At 37.8% G+C, this 18753-nt stretch overlaps 1 protein-coding gene across 1 annotated transcript; it reads left to right on the forward strand.

Annotated features, from left to right (window-relative positions):
• Positions 1 to 2: 2 nt before the first annotated feature.
• Positions 3 to 18293, forward strand: UCHL5 (ubiquitin C-terminal hydrolase L5). The gene is made up of 11 exons (XM_048080307.2): positions 3 to 243; positions 694 to 757; positions 2675 to 2780; positions 11199 to 11324; positions 11409 to 11470; positions 11564 to 11694; positions 13510 to 13573; positions 14665 to 14767; positions 15192 to 15305; positions 15653 to 15751; positions 18168 to 18293. The coding sequence occupies exons 1-11, from the start codon at positions 162 to 164 to the stop codon at positions 18210 to 18212; spliced, it is 996 nt and encodes a 331-aa protein (XP_047936264.2). The 5' UTR covers positions 3 to 161; the 3' UTR covers positions 18213 to 18293.
• Positions 18294 to 18753: the final 460 nt, after the last annotated feature.

Consider the following 18753-nt stretch of genomic DNA (forward strand, 5'->3'; position numbering starts at 1 on the left):
GGAGCTCCGCCGGCCCCGGCCCGGCCCGGCCCCGCCCCGGAGATGGGCTGCGGGGGCTGCCGGGAAGGGAGCGCCGCGCCTCGGCCTTGCCGCGGAGCCGGTGCCGGTGGTGGCGGCCCTCGCGCGCTCCCTCCTTCCCCTCAGGGCTCGGAGCCGCCGCCATGTCGGGAGGCAGCAGCGCCGGGGAGTGGTGCCTCATGGAGAGCGACCCCGGCGTCTTCACCGAGCTCATCAAGGGCTTCGGTGAGGGAGCGGCGGCGGGCGGGAAGGGGGCGCGGGGCTGCGCACCGGGGCGGCCTCTGAGGGGGGCGAGCCCCGGCCCCTCAGCGCTCGGAGCCTCCCGGCGGAGGAGCAGAGGGCGGGGGGGAGGTGGGCAGCCCGCGGGGGGCTGCCTCCGCTCCTCGGAGGTGAAATTTTGCTCTGACGCGCGTTTAATAGCTCTAGCAGCTCTAGCAGCGCAGGGGTTGTGTGGTAGAATCGGCACGTGAGTCTGTGGGGATTTTGGTGATAGGAGCAAAATGATTTTGCCCATTAATTTATAATCACTGTCACATCTCGTTTCTTTTTTTCCTCACAAAGTCTAGGCGCACTTCGCTTGTGTTTCTGTTTAACTAATAGATTAATCTTCCCTTTTTTATTGGTTACGCCCCTTTTAAATGCAGCACTTGAGAAAACCTCTCTTTCCTTATTCAGGTTGTAGAGGAGCACAAGTTGAAGAAATATGGAGCTTGGAGCCAGAAAATTTTGAAAAACTGAAGTAAGGAACTTTCTTCTCTAACATGCATTTTTTTTAGTTTACACTCCTGTGAAGTCTCCAAAAGAAATGTACTAAACTCAGGAAGGTGGCTTTTTTTTTTTCCTAATTTCCCCAGAAGTTAATTAGGATCTTGATTTATAGAATCCTTAAGGTTGGAAAAGACCTCCAAGATCATCTGGTCCTACAGTCCGCCTACCATCAGTATTCCCACTAAGCCATGTCCCTAAGCACCATGTCCAACCTTTCCTTAAACCTCCCCAGGGGCAGTGACGCCACCACCTCCCTGGGCAACCCGTCCCAATGCCTGACTGCTCTTTCTGAGAAGAAATGTCTCCTCATTTCCAACCTGAACCTCCCCTGGTGCAACTTGAGGCCATTCCCTCTAGTCCTAATTTAATCAAGTACTTGGTAATTAAACGACCTTTTATTAATGCCTTGGTATGTAAGTTAGCTTTTCTGTTTATGGGAAGAGATGATAATAGCAACTAGAACGTGAAAAACTGCTGATGACTTTGTCATTGGCTTGAATTACATCCTTTCACAAATTGCTTAACTTTTGGTCATTGTTTTTTTAAAACTTATCTCCCTTCTTCCCTGTGTAACATGGCATTTTATCTGCTGTCTTAAATAAATTAATTTACTGTAGCTAGGCACTTGTTTAACCCATCTTTCCCACAGAACTGTTTGTGAAGGCAAATAGTCATGTCATAACTGACGATGACTGATATCATAGGGAACAGTGCTGTCCTCATTAGGCAGCAGTAATTCTCTTGCCATTCTCTCCATTATGCGTTAAGTGTTAACCTATGTTTGCAAGCAAGATTTTAAGAGGAAAAATCATCCGGCCTAGGCCACACTTGTATGTTTATTTTTTCCAGAGAGGTAGCAATCAGTATGGAAGGTACGATTTTAGATTCTTTTTGCCTCACAGAAGGTATTTCGCAAGTGGCACCTGAATGGCAGAAATATTACTTCAGAAGTGGATTATTTGCTGCCTGAGCCATAGTTCATTTGGTGCTCCATTGGAATGTTACCTGTTTTGTCCATAAAGTAACAGCGTTGCTTGTTTTTACTGTCAGTTGTATATCTTCACAGTCTTGAGTCCTCACCAGCTTCCTTCCTTCCCATCTACAGATACAACATTATAACTTGAAGATGTTTAAAAAATAATGATACATTAACATGTAGCATTTTTCAAATTCCCGCAACAGACCTACTGTTAATGCTGTCGGAAGTTAAGAAGAGTTTGTTATGCAGCACAGTAGCATGTTCACATTTTTGCAAATAAACCTTTTGTGGCACCTTTGTGGAGATAACCTTAATTTCAAACTTATACAATGAATAAGTTTTTGCTTTAATGTAGCTGTGAGTACTGAATACAGTGCCGCATGCAGGAAAAGCTATTTCAGTGCAAGACAAGCAGTATGAATAGCAAGACATGGTTTTAGTAGAGGAGAAAAGCATCTTCTTGGAACGATACCTCAAAGCGTGAAGTTTCATAAGAGCTGTCCTATTCTTTGAATATTTTATTTAAGCCTAAAAGGAATATCAAAACTTTAGTTCCAGCTCACATATACGATTGGTAAATAGCTATCAAAATATTTCCCAATCACTAACAAATTCAAAAGGACGTTGTGCAACTATTATAGTGACCAGAAAAACTGGTCCTGACTTAGGAAAACTACTAAATGCCAATTCAGATTGGAATTGTTTAGCATATGTGGAAAGAAGTCTGAAGTATGTTCTGCCTAATTAAAAGACCATGTCCAAAATTTCCAGTGTGAGCTCCTAGTGTTCAGAAAGAAATAATTAACAGAATTACTGTAGCACCATACGGTTAAATTATAGTATGTGTTTCTGGCTTTGATGCATTTCCTCAATACAGTTGTTTTTATTCCTATCAATTTTATTTTTTAGGCCAGTACACGGGCTCATTTTCCTATTCAAGTGGCAGCCTGGAGAGGAACCAGCAGGTTCTGTTGTTCAGGATTCCAGACTGGATACAATATTTTTTGCTAAACAGGTACGGCAAGTTCAGTATTTTTGTTAGATGTGTCACGAAACAGAGCTTTTAATACTGAAAGGTAAACTAGCATTTTGTTAAAATGTACACAGAAATTAACGTTTTGCAAGGTGGAATAAATTCCAGCAAGTCCTGTGAGACAAGAAACAGTGTATAAGATGATTAGCAAAGCGAATCTGATTGATCTGTCAAGGCAGACAAAAATATCATCAGGTATAGGAAAGTAAAGCTCATGTAGGAGGAGAGGGCTGACAAAATAAATAAGAGCATAAGAGCAAGCAACTCTTCTGTACCATAAAGAATTATTTAGTTTTTGACAGAAGGAGCAAGGCTTGTTTTGTAGTTAGCTTTTTTTATTGATGTGTTGGTTGGTTTTGGTTTGTTTGTGTTTGTTGTTTTTGAAACCACTTTCAACAAATCATAGGAAAAAATGTTTATTTCACTCCATTTCTTGTCTCTTGTGTTTATCAAATACTCTGCAGTCAGGTCAATATGTTTCCAGGGCTAGTGCTTTTCTTTAAGACTTTATAGACCATTTTGGTCTGTAAATTTTAAGTTTGAAGTATTTAAATCAGAAAGTTGAAATTGAGTTGATTGTTTTTGCCTATGTAATCCATTGCATTTTATTAAGTACAGCGTAGTACTGAAATTCTGTGTTACCTTTGACAGGCTGCTGTGTGCATTGAGGTATTGTTTACAAACAAAAAAATCGAGAGAAAGTGACCAGAATGAAAGCAGAAGTGTTTAATATTTTTTTTAAAACTTTTTTCAAGACATAATTGAAGCTGTTCAAACAAGAATGATAGCACTACGTGTTTTAAACACAAAGCATGCATATCAAAGGGCAAATCATTAGGCTTTCAGAGAAGCCTCGCACACTCATGTTTTTTTCTACAAACGCAGAAGTGCTTTCTACGTAAATTTCAGGATATAAAGAATTGTCTGTGCGCTCCTAGCTAAAAACAGAAATGTGGAAAGCAATGGAACCAGAAGGTATATTTATGGCTCACCTGACTACTCTGTATATGTGCTTCTTTTATGCAGATAATAGTCTTTAATTAGTTTCTCTTATAATCCTTTTACCTTACTGTTTCATGCTGTTGTGGCTGACTTTATTCCTTGGGCTATTTCAATACTATTTCTTAATTCTTCCCCTGCTGCAGCTCTTGAATCCTGCCAAACAGTGTCCCATCGTTCTTGGATACAGTGATCAGCAGTAGTTGACCTTTGTCTTTACAGCTTGATTGGCATCATAGGCACCATTTTAGGTTATTCTTTCTACGTAATCAAACCTATTGTTAGTGATCGATAGGCTGTGGCTATGGAGTAGCCTTGTTGCAAAGAACCTCAGAGAAAATCCTTGATACAACTGTCAAAGGGTAGCTACTTGGCAGGAGGAAGCAACTCAGATGTGAATGCAGAAAGGTTGGTTTGGTTTTGTTTTTTTTTTTTTGTTTTTTTTTCAGATGAACACAAATTTATCCTCATGCAAGAGATTTCATCTCTCATTTCCTATGAGTAGGCAGCAGCTCAAAAGTTTGAAAGCATTTATTTGCTCAACTTTATCTGCTTCCCCCCCTGTATTTTCCTTTTTGGAATGTGACAACTGTTTAAGAGCAAGTGGCTAAGAAGAGCTTTGAGCTTTAACTTGGCTTTGCAGAATGTACATCAGAAAACTTAGATAATGTTAGATTTGCAAACAAAAATACGAAAAAAATTCCAGGCTAACAGTGAAAAAGCTTTCTTTCTTTTGTAGCATTCATTGAAGCATTCATATTTTGCTTTTTAAAATTAAATCCCAACATGTTAAACTTCTTGTTGTGGAGGTGAAGGACCTTTCTAATCTTCCTTCCTCCTTCACCTGCAGTTCTTCAAGGTGGGTGTGCTGGTCTGACTCATTAATTTAAGTGTGGAAAGCAGTTTCCAGAAGTGTTCCCTATTTTAAAATAATAGTTCCTAGTTATTTCACTGGATGACATTGAATGTATAGTTCAAAAGTAACTTTAAAAGAGATTAAAATTATAATCTGTTTGTAATGTTTTAGTTTGATCTGTTTGTTGAGTATGCTGGCTTGGCAAAATCAAAACATTTCTTACAGATGTAGCTTATGTTTCACATCAGATCAGTTTTGCATGGATTGAGGTATTGTGACTGAATGTCTAGTGAAATAGCTGCAAAGAAATGAAACTTAAAAAGTCGAGAGATCAATGAAAGAAGTTGGTTTCAGTATTTTGGCAGGAATGTGTAGCACCTGTTTAGTTCTGGTAGCTTTAACAAAGGCTGACTTCCTCTAAGGTGAGAGTTTTAACTCGATGAGCTGTGTTTTGAGGATTAATAGTGTTTTCTCAAGCAAGTGGCTGATCTGAATATTTGCTGCTGATTAGAATATGGAAGTCTTGGTCCTCCCATCCTGCCTCCTTTTGGCTGCATGGTTCTGGTCTTCTCTTGCGATGGCTCAGATGCTCATTGAACTTCCATGAGCCAGTGCAGATCATTAGCAAACAGTTTTCTGTAGGTTTCCTGTGCTTATGTTTCTGGGTTAGTCTACTGCCACATTGTGAGATGTATTTGTTTAGTCTCACAATGAGAGTTTGTACAGACCAAAGCTGGTAAAAGGTGAGTGGGAACAAGAGCTTCTCGTACGGTAGAGGTGATGTTACTGTATTTCTTGAAACCACAGTCTGTGAATCTTGCTGAGTCACCTGGGAGCAGAAGGGAAGACAAACATTGTTATTAAAGATTTCTGTTGTAAAATAGCAACTTCTCCCAGCTATCATGCAGCAGGGTTCGCGTCCCTCTTAGTTTATTTTCCCCTTACATGTTTAAGGCCAATAATATGGTGGCTTTGAGGAGGGTAGGGGCATTATCTTTAAAGAATCTTTTTATTATTTTTAGCATCTCAAAAAAAAATGTGATCAATAAGGTAACTATGTTCGTTTATAGGATGTAAGCCCAGGACAAATAGATTCCTTGTTTGGGTTAGCAAGATTTGTATGACTTTTAAGATTACCAGTCTGTTCTAATGTGACTCTGGGGCAACAAAGATCTCATTAAGTTCGTTGATTGCCTTTCTTTCCCATTTCGATACACTTTCTTCTTTTAAATGTTATCATCTAAAGAGATTGGGTATAATACATCTTACTGCAGAGAAGTTCTAAAATGAAATTCCAAATCCTCTATGAGCAAGACTAAGTTGTTAATCTGCAACAACAATTCAGTATTGGAAAGAAATGATATTAATAGTGTAGCTCCATTTCTGTTCAATATTAATCGAATATTATATGTTGAAATTTATTTAATTTGGGGAGAAACTTTAGATATTAGAGGCTACAACTCCTATACCCTGTCCAGCAAAACAACTTTCAAATTGTGATAGGAAACCTGATTTTTATAAGAAGCTTTTGCATGCTTGTACTTTGCTCCTACCCACTTTCATGATGATATTGAAGCTGAATTTTAAATGGCAATTTGATCTTGTTCAAGGTTAAATCATGAGTATGCTGGGGAGGGGGGAGGAGTTGAATTTTAAAGTCTGTCAAATCTGCATGCATATTAAAGGTTTTTTTTTTATATTGGTCAGTTTTATGTGCACTCATCTTAAATTTGGCCTCCCTGTTATGCCTAGGTATGATTTGGCCCTCTTTTTGGGGCCACAGAACTCTGGATGAATTACCCTTTGAGCTAGGATACCTAGGCACAATGAGGTGAGTTAAGGATACAATTTCAGCCTTAACTCTGAATTTCCTGATTTCTGTGTTGTTTCAGTAGGCCCTTGCCATTATTTTTACATGCAGCGGTTACGTGATTGTACCACTCAATGCATTCAGCTGTCTTCAGCACCGTTTTGAATAGCTGTGTTCTGTGCTGACCGCTGTGGAAGTGGAAGCATCTTTTGACAGAAAAGAAAGCTGTAGCTGTAGACTTGCATACTTTTTTATTATTATTTTAATAACCCTTTCAGTTTTTATTACTGAAGTATTGATATAATGCATTTATTTTGTGCCATGTATTTACTTTGTGTTGCATTGTGATGATAGAATGTTATAATTGTGATAATAAAACAATAACATCATTAATCAGGAAAAAAGTCTATATCTTCAGAAGCAAAATCTTGCTAATGATACTGTAATAAAAAAACTTGGGTTTGTAGGTATCTTTGTGCCACTAATTAGAGCACATTAAATAATTATTATTTTTTAATTTCAAATACTTCAGCTGATTTCAAGCTTAATTTTTTTTGACATTTTCAGGCTTGGTAACATTAAAATTGACCAGATACCCATGCTAAAGCAAAACGTGGGATAACAGATAACATCATAAGAAATTAAATGAACTTGGATACACACCAGATGAAAATCAGAAAGAGATTTTTAGTAATGGAATATAATGATAGGGAGACTATACTTTTATACCAAAGGATGACTTAAGTAAGTTAGTTAGCAGTTATAAACATTAATAAGTTTCAAAACGTGGTCCTAATGCTAAATTTTTGTCATCGGGCTTTGTAAAGCCAACTGTTTTATAATTCTTTGATGCTTAGCATGTAAACCCTTGAGATTTGCTGGTTGTGTTAGTAGTTACAGAATCACAGAATCACAGAATTGAAGGGGTTGGAAGGGACCTTGAAAGATCATCGGGTCCACCCCCCCTGCCAAAGCAGGCTCCTTAGAGCAGGCTGCCCAGGTAGGCATCCAGACGGGCCTTGAATATCTCCAGAGAAGGAGACTCCACAACCTCCCTGGGCAGCCTGTCCCGGTGTTCTGTCACCCTCACCGTGAAGAAGTTCTTTCGCATGCTGGTGCGGAACTTCCTGTGCTCTATCTTTTGGCCATTGCCCCTTGTCCTATCCCCACAAACCTCTGAGAAGAGGTAGGCCAAATCCCTCTGTCTCCCACACCTCAGATATTTATACACATTGTTAAGATCCCCTCTCAGTCTTTTCTCCAGGCTGAACAGACCCAGGTCTCGCAGCCTTTCCTCATAGGGAAGATGCTCCAGGCCCCGTATCATCTTTGTGGCCCTCCACTGGACTCTTTCCAGGAGTTCCCTGTCTTTTTTGTAGCAGGAAAAAAAACCACCGTACTCTGTTACCCTGGGTACGTAGCCTACCCTGTTACGGCACAGGGCTCTTCAGAGATTTTGTTTGGAAAACAGAATAGATAATCCATCGGATGGAGGATGTAATTTGAGGACTCAAAGTACTACAACCGTAAGCTGACCCAGAAACTTGAGCTGGATTCTTAGGGAAAGGTGTCTGCTTATGGAGTTGTGAACCTTAATGGGAGAGCGTGACAAAATAGCCTTGCCAAGTAGCTCCTTGCCATGGTTTGTTTTAAGCTAAGCGTCACTTGGCAATTCAGCAGTTTTCTCAGGGGGGTTGAGTCTGGCTTCTGCATCTTACTAGTGCATATGTACTGGTGGTTGGTTTGTGTTTGTTCGCTTTTCTTTTCCTTTTCAAATCTTATTAAATGGAACTTGTAGCTTCCAACAGCAAAATCTTTCAAATACGGATGTCTGCTTTAAGTCAGAATCCTTGAATGCTGATCAAATCAATGTTCAAATGCTCCAGGACTTACTGGACAGAAATATACAGCAAGTTTGGGGATTTCTGGACAAATGCAGAAAATCCTCCATAATTTCTTCAATTCAAAATATTATGCTGAAAAGTTTTGTTCTAGGACAACCTGTGTGTACTGTCATGCTGTCTGAATGTAGAAAATGGTTTCGGTCAACACTGAGACACCTTAAGTAACGGAGATACGTCAGAAGTTGGTTGGGGTAGATGGACATCCTGACCATTTCTCTCTAAAAGGACGTAATAGCTTGCATGTACAGCGTTGTTGGACTGGCTGCATGCGGTGATAGGATGCTGAGCTGCGTAACAAGTAAGCCTTGCACTCGTCTACCTTTGGTACCACAGTCACCTCCTTGGTCAGTGTACTTGGCCCTGCCTGTGGGCTGCTGCTAGCTGGGCACCTCCTCCTTCCACCAGGTACTTCTCCCTTGTCGTCTGACTCCAGCACCACGCTGTCCTTTTACATCGATCACCTGCCCTTCCCTCTGTTGCTCTGCTGGAGCACTCTCTTCTTACTGCTTTTTTCTTCCTTTTCCCTCACGTATTCTGGAGTATTTCAAGTTTTGTAACTTGTTTCCATTTCATTAGCACTGGTCTAGGATCTGCATTTGTTCTGTATTGTTTTCTAGCAGTAAGACGAGATAGTTAAAGATGGTTCTTGTACACTTTAGCAGACTACTTCCACACTGCAGTTGGCATACAAAAATGTCCAATATTTGCCTTTCAGTGTAAGACCACAAATCCATGCTGAGTTTCATTTTTTTTCCTTGTATTTTTGCTGTTAGTTCAAGCTCCTGTGTCCAGCTGGTCCAGCTTCTGTGCTGATCTGCCTCTAGACTCAAAATGTCTCTTTTACTTTCCCTTCCCTTTCTGAATTCACTGTTGGGTTAGCAGTCTGCCAGAGCAACTCATCATTTCATCTTGATTTTTCAGTGAGAATTATCATCACATGGTGTGCTCTCTGCCGTTAATATCCTGTATGAGTTATTCTGCAGCTGAAGTTTGCTCGAGAGTACCTTCATTTTAATAGCACGCGCTTCACTGCAGGGGTCTCTCCTGTCCTCCCTGCCTTTTTGCTGTGTCAGCTGAGTTTCTGCAATGTTTGTACCACTGCTTCAGGCTGGCTCGCTGTAATCCACTTCAGATCCTCCTGCTTTCAAACTAGTTCTCTTACAACAGTGTCTGATACCACTCCGTAGTCACATGGCAGAGAATCTATTGTTCGTGGTTCCCTTTGTGTTACAGTTCATTGATTTCAAATTATTTCATTCTATAAGTCTGTGTTATTCACTTTTTCTGCTGCTGTTTGTTGTTTCACTACCCTCAACCAATCTTCTTTCCATGTTCTTTCTTTCCTAACTGTGAAATGCAGCCTTTAGCTTGCATACCTGCAATCTATTTAAGTTGTTTCAGGTGCTATAATCTGTTCTGCGTGTGTAGCTGACTCCCTTGGTTATAATTTAAGACAACCAGATTGCATTTTTCTTAAACTAAGAAGTGTTTTGGTATTACTTTATGATCTGCACTATAAAGACTGGACTAAATCTGAGCTAAGAATGTCATGAAGTACAAAAAAATAAATGTCTGATACGGCATGTAGTATTAACACAATTGGATTTCATAAAAGATCGAGAGAAACAAGCGATGTCTCTGAGACAATTTCTGGAGCAGGAATGGCAATGCAAAGGACAGTGATGATTGACAGAATTTAAATAAAGAGAATTAAAGAAAAGCAAACATGGCCAGATTTTTCTGTCTGCTTTTGACAACTGTTTGCATTCAATGAGGAGAATGTGATGGTTTTGATTGTGAAAAAAGTTGTTGTGGTTGGGGGGAGTTGAGGGTTCATTCTTCCCCCCCACACCCCTTATTTCTTGTTGGAAGTGGTTTCATATTCAGTCCCGAAATAATTTTCATTTTTTATACAAAAGCAACATTCTTTCTCAGTCCTAAGGTTTAAGTAGCATTTTCAATTGAAAAATAGTCTCACAGGTTGAAAATACATTATTTTTCCCAGTCTGTAGCTCACTGAGCAAAAAACTGCTGATAAGAAGTCTTTCTGGTATTATGGTCTCATTTATGTTCTTTAAATGCTGTATATATATTAGTGTGGATAGGATTTAAAAACCATTAAAGGCACGACTGTAATGTGAAGGGGTTTGTTTATATTTCTAAAAACTGAATATTTAGCACAAGTCTAAGGAACAGTCACACAATAGTAACTTAAATGTTATGTTGAAAAGGATAGGCACATTGGGAAGTAAGAAACAAGTGAAAAAATTATATTTTCGTATGGTATTTATATTTCATATGGTATTCAGCAAAAAGTCTATGGGAAAAAATATTTATATCTTGGAACACCTCTAAATTTATTACTTTATCCCTAGGATGTTTGATAAGTTTTGTCCAGCATAACCTTTTAAGAAAAAAATGCCAGGTCTGGTTATGTGCTAGTTTGGGCAGCTTGCCATGAGTAGTGTTTTACTGGTCACTCCACTAAAATCAGAGGGTTCCTGTTTTTTGTTGTTTCCTTGTTTGTTGTTTTGTCCTTTATTAATGGACAAAAAGGGAGGTAGTCAGTAGAATGACACAGTTTCTAACAGGTGTGAAACGCTAGTTTAATCAATGACTAATATACAACAGTCATTCAGTGTTCATTTCGTTGGTCTTCTACAGCAAAGTTGTTCCTGTGGCTACTCAGCTAGATTTGCTGTCTTGTGTGAGAGCGAAGCAGTAACGTGAATCAGTGAGGACAGTGTGTGTAACCAAACATGTTACCAAATTTAAACTATATTTTTGTCACCAGTACTGAGCCGATTCTCAACGCTTGTACTTTTTTGTAGGTAATAAATAATGCTTGTGCTACTCAAGCCATAGTGAGTGTGCTATTAAATTGCGCTCATCAAGATATCCATCTAGGAGAGACTTTGTCAGAATTTAAAGAATTTTCACAAAGTTTTGATGCTGCGGTAAGTGCCTACTATTTTCTGTATTTTAAGTATCAGTGTTGTTTATATGTTGGCTTACAATTTAACTTTTTTATTTAATTTCAGATGAAAGGTTTGGCACTAAGCAACTCAGAAGTGATTCGGCAAGTTCACAACAGTTTTGCCAGGTAGCAAGTGTTTACATGTTTTCCAGCTAGGCAGAATTCAGGCAAATTCTTTTTAATCTCAGATCTTTTTTTTTTCTTACATTTCCTTTGTAGACAACAGATGTTTGAATTTGATGCAAAGTCTTCAGCAAAAGAAGAAGATGCATTTCACTTTGTAAGCTATGTTCCTGTTAATGGACGGCTATATGAACTAGATGGATTAAGGGAAGGACCAATTGATTTAGGTAGTATTTCATCTTTTCTGAACATCCTTCATTTTAACAATAACTTGGTGGAACAATTTGGTTGTATATATGTTTTAGGATCAAATGACGTTCTTTATTAAAAATAAATAGATTTTCTTAATATACAACTCAGTCACATACTTCTGTGCAGTAATTCATATTTTTTTATTTTTGTTAATCTGAAAATCCATTTTTCTTCCTGCTTCCACTAGGTTTCTGTTTATCTCTCCTTTCGTCCAGTAATCAAATGAAAAGCTTATGCAATCCTGTGGGCTTCTAATACCTTAATAGTTTTGTTGCAAATTGAGAAGCACCAATAGTATGTTGGTGGATATTTGCTCTCCTTGTGCAAGGAAATAAGTTATTTTCAGCTTTGTCTCAAAAAAAAAATGGTAAAACCATGTAATGCTTTTTGTTTTCCTTACTGTGTTGTTCCCCTTTGTCCTAGTGTTATCTTTTGTTTGTGGTATTGTCACCCAAGACAATTCCCATGTCATGTTATGAAAGCTATTTTTCTACAGGTTAATTATATGTCTTTATTTTATCATTTATTCTTGCGGAAGTACAGCTGATCCCATGTACTTGTACATTATGCAGCTGACATTTACACCTTGCCCTCTTTCTCCATAGGTAGCAAATATTTTCCAAAATATATCAGAGAGAATAGCTGCTCAAAGCTTATTTTTATTCTCTGTTAGAGTTCCTGTTTCATGTCTTGTAGTCTTCCTTAACTTGTGGTACGTGTAACATCTTGTATCTTGAAAAGTTACAGTCCTATCATGTTTCTGCAGTTTCTTTTGACTCTGGTATAATCCAGAGTGTTCCAAACTCTGTTTCCAACATCTTTTCTCAATGTGCTTGACGATTTTATTTATTTTTAGGCTGAGTAATGGCTTTCTGCTAAGTCTCACCTTCAGTCTGGCTGCTGACTACAACCAGCACATCTATCAATAGCATAACTGTTATGATCACAGATCATACAAGCTTTTTCATTTATGGTACGGTCCTGAAATTGCTAGAAAGACATTATCAATTTATGAAATTACCTTTAGTTAGTCTAAAGAGAATCTTGAGAATCGTTAGTTGGTTCCAAGACAAACAGGAGACTAAGTTATTGTATATCCTTTTTTTTCTGTTTGACTTTTTACATAGTATTCCGTAAGCAGTGTTAACTCTTTATTTCACCTAAATAGAATGGCTATGACTACCATCACTTTTTTTTTCCCTTTTTCTGTCCTCTTTCACATCCTTTAGAACAATTAGTCACGTTTGTAGGCCTAATGAAGCAAAACTTTTATTGGAAAATAATTAATTATGACAGGGAATAAGAAAATCAATAGTCTCTTTGACTTCCTTATCTCTTACATTTTTATACAATATAAATACTTATTAAACGTATGATATGCTGTGCTCTTCCTCTGAAGAGTCCATCCTTTTTTTTTATAGACTTCCAATCAGTTAAAAAACTCTGGCCTTTATTGTGCAGTTACACTGGTTTGTGTTCTTATTGAAATTAGAATTTTCTTCTATTTTTTATCATCACAGTAAATGTTAGATGCTTTTGCCATTAAAACTGAGGGTTTTTTTCTATTGTTTTGGGAAGTTATCTAAATATAGCTATTCAAAAAAGTGTAATCCACTTCCCCAAAAGATCATGTGATCAGTTTGAGACTGCAGTTGCCTAGGAAGATTCTTGCCTAGGAAGAACTTTTACATATTCTATCTGAAGCTGGTGCATAATCCAGAATTATACAACTTCTGAATTTGCAATAAGCTTTGAAGAAGTCATTTTTATTTTTTTTATTTTTTTTCTAGGTGCGTGCAATCAAGATGACTGGATAAGTGCTGTACGGCCTGTCATAGAGAAACGTATACAAAAGTAAATGATCATGATGCTTTTAAAATACAGCTCCTTATATATGTTTAAAAAAATATATCCTTATTCTTGATTTCCTTCAATTAAAGGCTTTCAACTGAATTTCTAAGGAATGAAGCTTGTGCATCATTTTATGCGCATATCACAGCGTGACTTCAGAACCTATTGCCCAACATGAGCCAAATGTGATGAATAGATAAGTCTCAAATACGCTGTGTTCCAGTATGATTAATCAAAGTAGGTATCTGTGTAGTGAAGAGAGATGCTGCTAGTACTCTGAAAAAATGAGAGCAAGTTTAACTGTTAGACAGCTATGGGTCTTCACAAGTGAAAAACTCAGTGCCATTACCATGGATTAAGTTTGGGTGTGCACTTTTAATTCAAAATACCAGATAATAAATATATTCATACATCTGGTATTTATAAAAAACACGCTTTCCTTATGTATGTTGGTTATTTTGGAAATTTAAGCTAGAAAAAGGTACTATAGAAGTTTTCCAGCTTCTTAGCTGTGACCACAGGTTACAGCCCTAAACATGTTAAAATTGATTTTATGTTGGTTTTAGGAAATAATTTTGAAAATCTTTTACTTGGAGACTTTTATTTGGTAAGCAAAATATGACTGCCACACCCCATTTGGAGAATTTAAACTCCGAAAGGACTGTTAATCTAACTGTTGAATGTACTTTTCACATCGTATGAGGTTGTTACTGTCTAAAAAGTAACAGTAAGGAAGAAATAAACTATTGCATGCAGCAGTCTTGTACAAATTTTGTCGTCAGCCAAATCATTTTTTTCCTGGTGCCTTGTTTTTTTGAACACAGTTTCAAATAATATTTTTTTTTTGACCACAGGCAGGAACAGTAGTATCTTGGAAGAGCAGGTTATTAGGAGTTACAGTTTGGATAGTGCTAATCTGAGGTCTGATTTTATTTCATGGCAGGATCGGATCTGTAGCACAACTTCAATTAATAGAACTCTTTATGTTCCCTCCCCAGCCCTCCAAAAATGTGTTCCCTTATAATGGAAGGAAATCCTGGAGGAGGCTTTTTTATTTGAGACTAATTTTGATTTTTTTTTTGTTCTTTATTTAGATACAGTGAAGGCGAGATAAGGTTTAATTTGATGGCTATTGTGTCTGACAGAAAGATGATATATGAACAGAGAATTGCAGAATTACAGCGGCAACTTGCAGAGGTAAGTCATGGTATTTAAGGTAGTGGAGTAGTTCTTTGGTGACAGTTCTGTCTTTATTATTCACCTCCTTTTCAAGTAATAAATTTTTACTTGAAAATCCTTTTCAAGTAAAAGGATTACTATACCTGTCCAATGCTGTGCTGGAGATACCTGGGTGATACCCAGGGATCACCTAAGTGAGCTAATTTGAGCACTCAGTACAGGATGGCCACAGAATGTGGCTCTCTGTCCTGGCTAATATGCTGCGGTAACTGAACCTTTATTTTCCTAATAAAAAAAAATAATACACTTAAAATTAACTGCAGAAATTCCTTGAATATTACCAGAACTGTAAGCAAAACTGAATCTTTCTGTAATAGAAATACTCAAAAGGCAAGACTTTTTTTTGCACTAACTTTGTTTAACACTTTCTGTTTTGTGGAAGGAGGAGCCTATGGATACAGATCAAAGTAGTAACATGTTAAGTTCTATACAGTCAGAAGTTGCAAAATACCAGATGTTAATTGAAGAAGAAAACCAAAAATTAAAAAGATATAAGGTATGTAGCCTTTGCTTTTTGATTAAAGTATGGAAAAAATGCAAGAGAAAGCTAGCTGTTAGGTCTATGGGAGGCTGTTGCAATTAATTTGAGGGAATTGGATGGGTATTAGAAAGACAATGTGCTAAATATTTTACATAAATTCACCTGCCAGTCCTGAATTTACATTTTACTTACCAGCTTGCTTCCTTTTAGCATAAGGCTTGCAAGTCAGTTTGCATTCTCTGTAGTTCTGTTTTGTCAATTCTTTGTATATTTCTCACTTTAAAAAGTTATTTTGAGCACAGTGAATTTGCTCATATAACAACCATATAATAATTCTGTTAATGTTTTAAATTCATTTTTAGATTGAAAATATTAGAAGAAAACATAACTACTTACCTTTCATCATGGAATTATTGAAGACTTTAGCAGAACACCAACAGTTAATACCATTAGTAGAAAAAGTGAGTATTTTTTAGTTGAATTTATAAGAAACAAAACAATGTATTGCTGTAATTTTTTATACCTTCTACTTTAAAATGCAGTCAATTGTCTAGGACAGCATAAATGGCATGGGTTCGTTTATTGAAACTGCTACATTGAAATATATTGCTGGTTTATCTGATAGTCCCTTGTGATTCTCAAGAAGTAGAATTCTAACACAGATTGGAGATTAAACACTTTTATGCAAAAGCATGCTCTATCTCCTCCTTGATAACATAAATGAAATTTTCTGGTGGTGATAGAGGAAGAGGCAATCTAGTATCAGGTAAAGGTCATGTTACAGCACATAAAATCTACAGTACAAGCATGATTTGGGATTTTTCTACTCTGAAAATAAAAAATTCCTTTTAAGGTTGTGATGTGGAACCCCAGCGATGTAGTAGAAGTTCTGCCATGCTACCTTAACATCCCTTTTTGAACCGAAAATAAAAGTATACATGTACAGATACCTATGTACAAGGCTGATTCCTTTTGCCAAGCTGGAGTCTTTAAAGCTGTTCTGGTGATTTATTTAGCTGTCAACGCTAGATGGCAACCTCAGCACAGAACTCTGGTTATTCAGAGGACTTGAAAATTGTTCTCATTTTCTTTGTCCCAGTACCAATTCACTGGCTCATTGCTTTGCCCTTTGTCTAGTATCTAGCTAATAATATAAACCCTGATAGTAAATCGATGTTAAAGCGTGTTTTTTAAAGTGTGTCTGTCACCCTGACAAGGTTATTAAAGTTTGTTTATAGCAATATGGCGATTCAAGTACTTAAATTGTAATGAGATCATTGTACTAGCTTGTATATCTATTGATGTGCAGTAGACAGTATCCCTCATTTTCAACTCCCGTCAAAAAAGATCTGTATATTATTAAATCGAAAAAAAAAAGCTAATTATTATTTAATGAGTATATTCATCTAGCTAAACTTACTTAGAGTATGTTTGTAGAGTAGTACTTTATAACAGTAACTTTAGTCTGGTTTTATGATGTTCTGATATATAGTTGAGGAGGGGGGGAGGAGACAGTGAATGCTCTTAGGAACTATCTGTGTTTTCTTGAAGCCCATAGAATAGAATCAGAATCATTTAGGTTGGAAAAGATCTTTGAGATCATCAAGTCCACCGTTAAGCCATGTCCCCAAGCACCATATCCACAGGTCTCTTAAATACCTCCAGGAACAGCAACTCTACCACCTCCCTGGGCAGCTTGTTCTAAAGCCTAACTACCCTTTCCATGAAGAAATTCTTCCTGATATCCAGTGTAAACCTCCCCCTCATGTAACTTGGTGCTGTTGCCTCGCATCCTATCAGTTTTCACCTGAGAAAAGAGATTGACACCTTCCTTGCTGCAGCCTCCCTTCAGGTAGTTACAGAGAGCAATGAGGTCTTACTTCAGCTTCCTTTTCTCCAGACTAAACAGCCGCAGTTCCCTCAGCCACTCCTCATATGTCTTGTTGTCTAGACTCTTCACCAGCTTTGTTGCTCTTCTCTGCGCACACTTGAGCAACTCAGTACTCTTCTTGTAGTGAGGGACCCAAAACTCAACACAGTACTCAAGGTGCAGTGGGACAATCATTTCCCTAATCCTGCTGGCCACACTATTTCTGATACAAGCCTGGATGCCTTTGGCATTCTTGGCCACCTGGGCACGCTGTTGAATCATGTTCAGCACCACCACCTCCTTGTTTGCCAGGCAACTTTTGAGCCACTTCCCCAGGCCCGTACCGCTACATGAGGTTGTTATGCCCCAAGTGCAGCCACCAGCATTTAGCCTTGCTGACGCAGCATCATGCAGCTTGATGCGGCCCATTGATCTAGCCTGTCCTGATCCCTCTGCAGAGCACTCCTACTCTCAAGCCAGATAAATAGTCCCACCCAACTTGATGCTGTCTTGCAGACATCTAGAGGAAATACATTCACTTAGATTACATTTCTTGGAACAAATCTTCCTTTAATTTTGAATTCACCTGTAATATTTTCCAGATATTCTGTATCTGAATATAATTTTTGCCTGAGAAGTAAAATATTTTCATTAGTAAGAGTTATTTGTAAGCTAAAAGAAATGAGTGGAGGTAGGAAAATTCAAAGTTAAATTTTCTGTTTTAAAAAGAAGTGCTCCCACACCCTCAGGAATTATGTAACTTTAAAATTTCTTTTGTATTATATAAACTTATGCCTGTATGTATCCTTACATTCTGTTATACATAAAATAATAGTAGTAGTAAGCCAGCAGTAGGATACCTCTGAAGCATCTGAATATACATTTTGAATGTCTTTTTCCACAACATTCTGTGCTGAAGGTTCAGTAATAGAATGACTAGTCAGTCAAAGCTACAGAAGGTAGATCTATCTCATCAGAGTTTAACGGTATCCCCCTTTGCTTTCTAGGCAAAAGAAAAACAGAATGCCAAGAAAGTTCAGGAGGCCAAGTGAAGATGACTGCAAAACACATACAATTATGTGCTTCTGAAACTATTTTCATGACAACAAATAAAACTTTTCATAAACTTTAAATTTTGTCCAGTGCACGTTTGACAATTGTTACAGTTTGTCTTGTACTGTATGCACGGGTCAAATTTTTTTTTCCTCCTCTTGCATCATGTGCATGTAGGGCTATTAAGTAATGTTTAGGTTCTTTTGGTCAAATGCAGTATTTAAAAGTCTGATTTCTGAAAGCTTGGGAAGTGGGCCTAAAATGCTTAAGGAAAATGTACCCATTTTGTCCCACATAAGTTTATGATGATACAAATGCCAGAATTTACGCATAAGCATGAGCTTCCTTTGCTCATCCCTACTAACAGTTGTTCTGAGCTCATCCCTACTATCCAGTTGTTCAGTGACATGCCCTGTGTCTTTGTTTTTAAGAAGTCCATGTCTAATTTTTTTACAAAGTTGGAAATTATGAATTTAGCTGTAGAAACATTTGCAAAGACCGATGTATAATCTCAAAAGATCTGCATTGCTTTAGTAGAAA

This window comes from Anser cygnoides, chromosome 8, assembly GCF_040182565.1.
Source record: "Anser cygnoides isolate HZ-2024a breed goose chromosome 8, Taihu_goose_T2T_genome, whole genome shotgun sequence".
Lineage (NCBI taxonomy): Eukaryota > Metazoa > Chordata > Aves > Anseriformes > Anatidae > Anser > Anser cygnoides.

Bases quoted from the DNA above. Each gene is read 5' to 3' on its own strand.
- UCHL5 (XM_048080307.2), top strand. From the start codon at position 162: ATGTCGGGAGGCAGCAGCGCCGGGGAGTGGTGCCTCATGGAGAGCGAC. The intron at 758-2,674 runs GTAAGGAACTTT...TTTATTTTTTAG, and splicing joins GAAAATTTTGAAAAACTGAA to GCCAGTACACGGGCTCATTT. The intron at 11,325-11,408 runs GTAAGTGCCTAC...ATTTAATTTCAG, and splicing joins CACAAAGTTTTGATGCTGCG to ATGAAAGGTTTGGCACTAAG.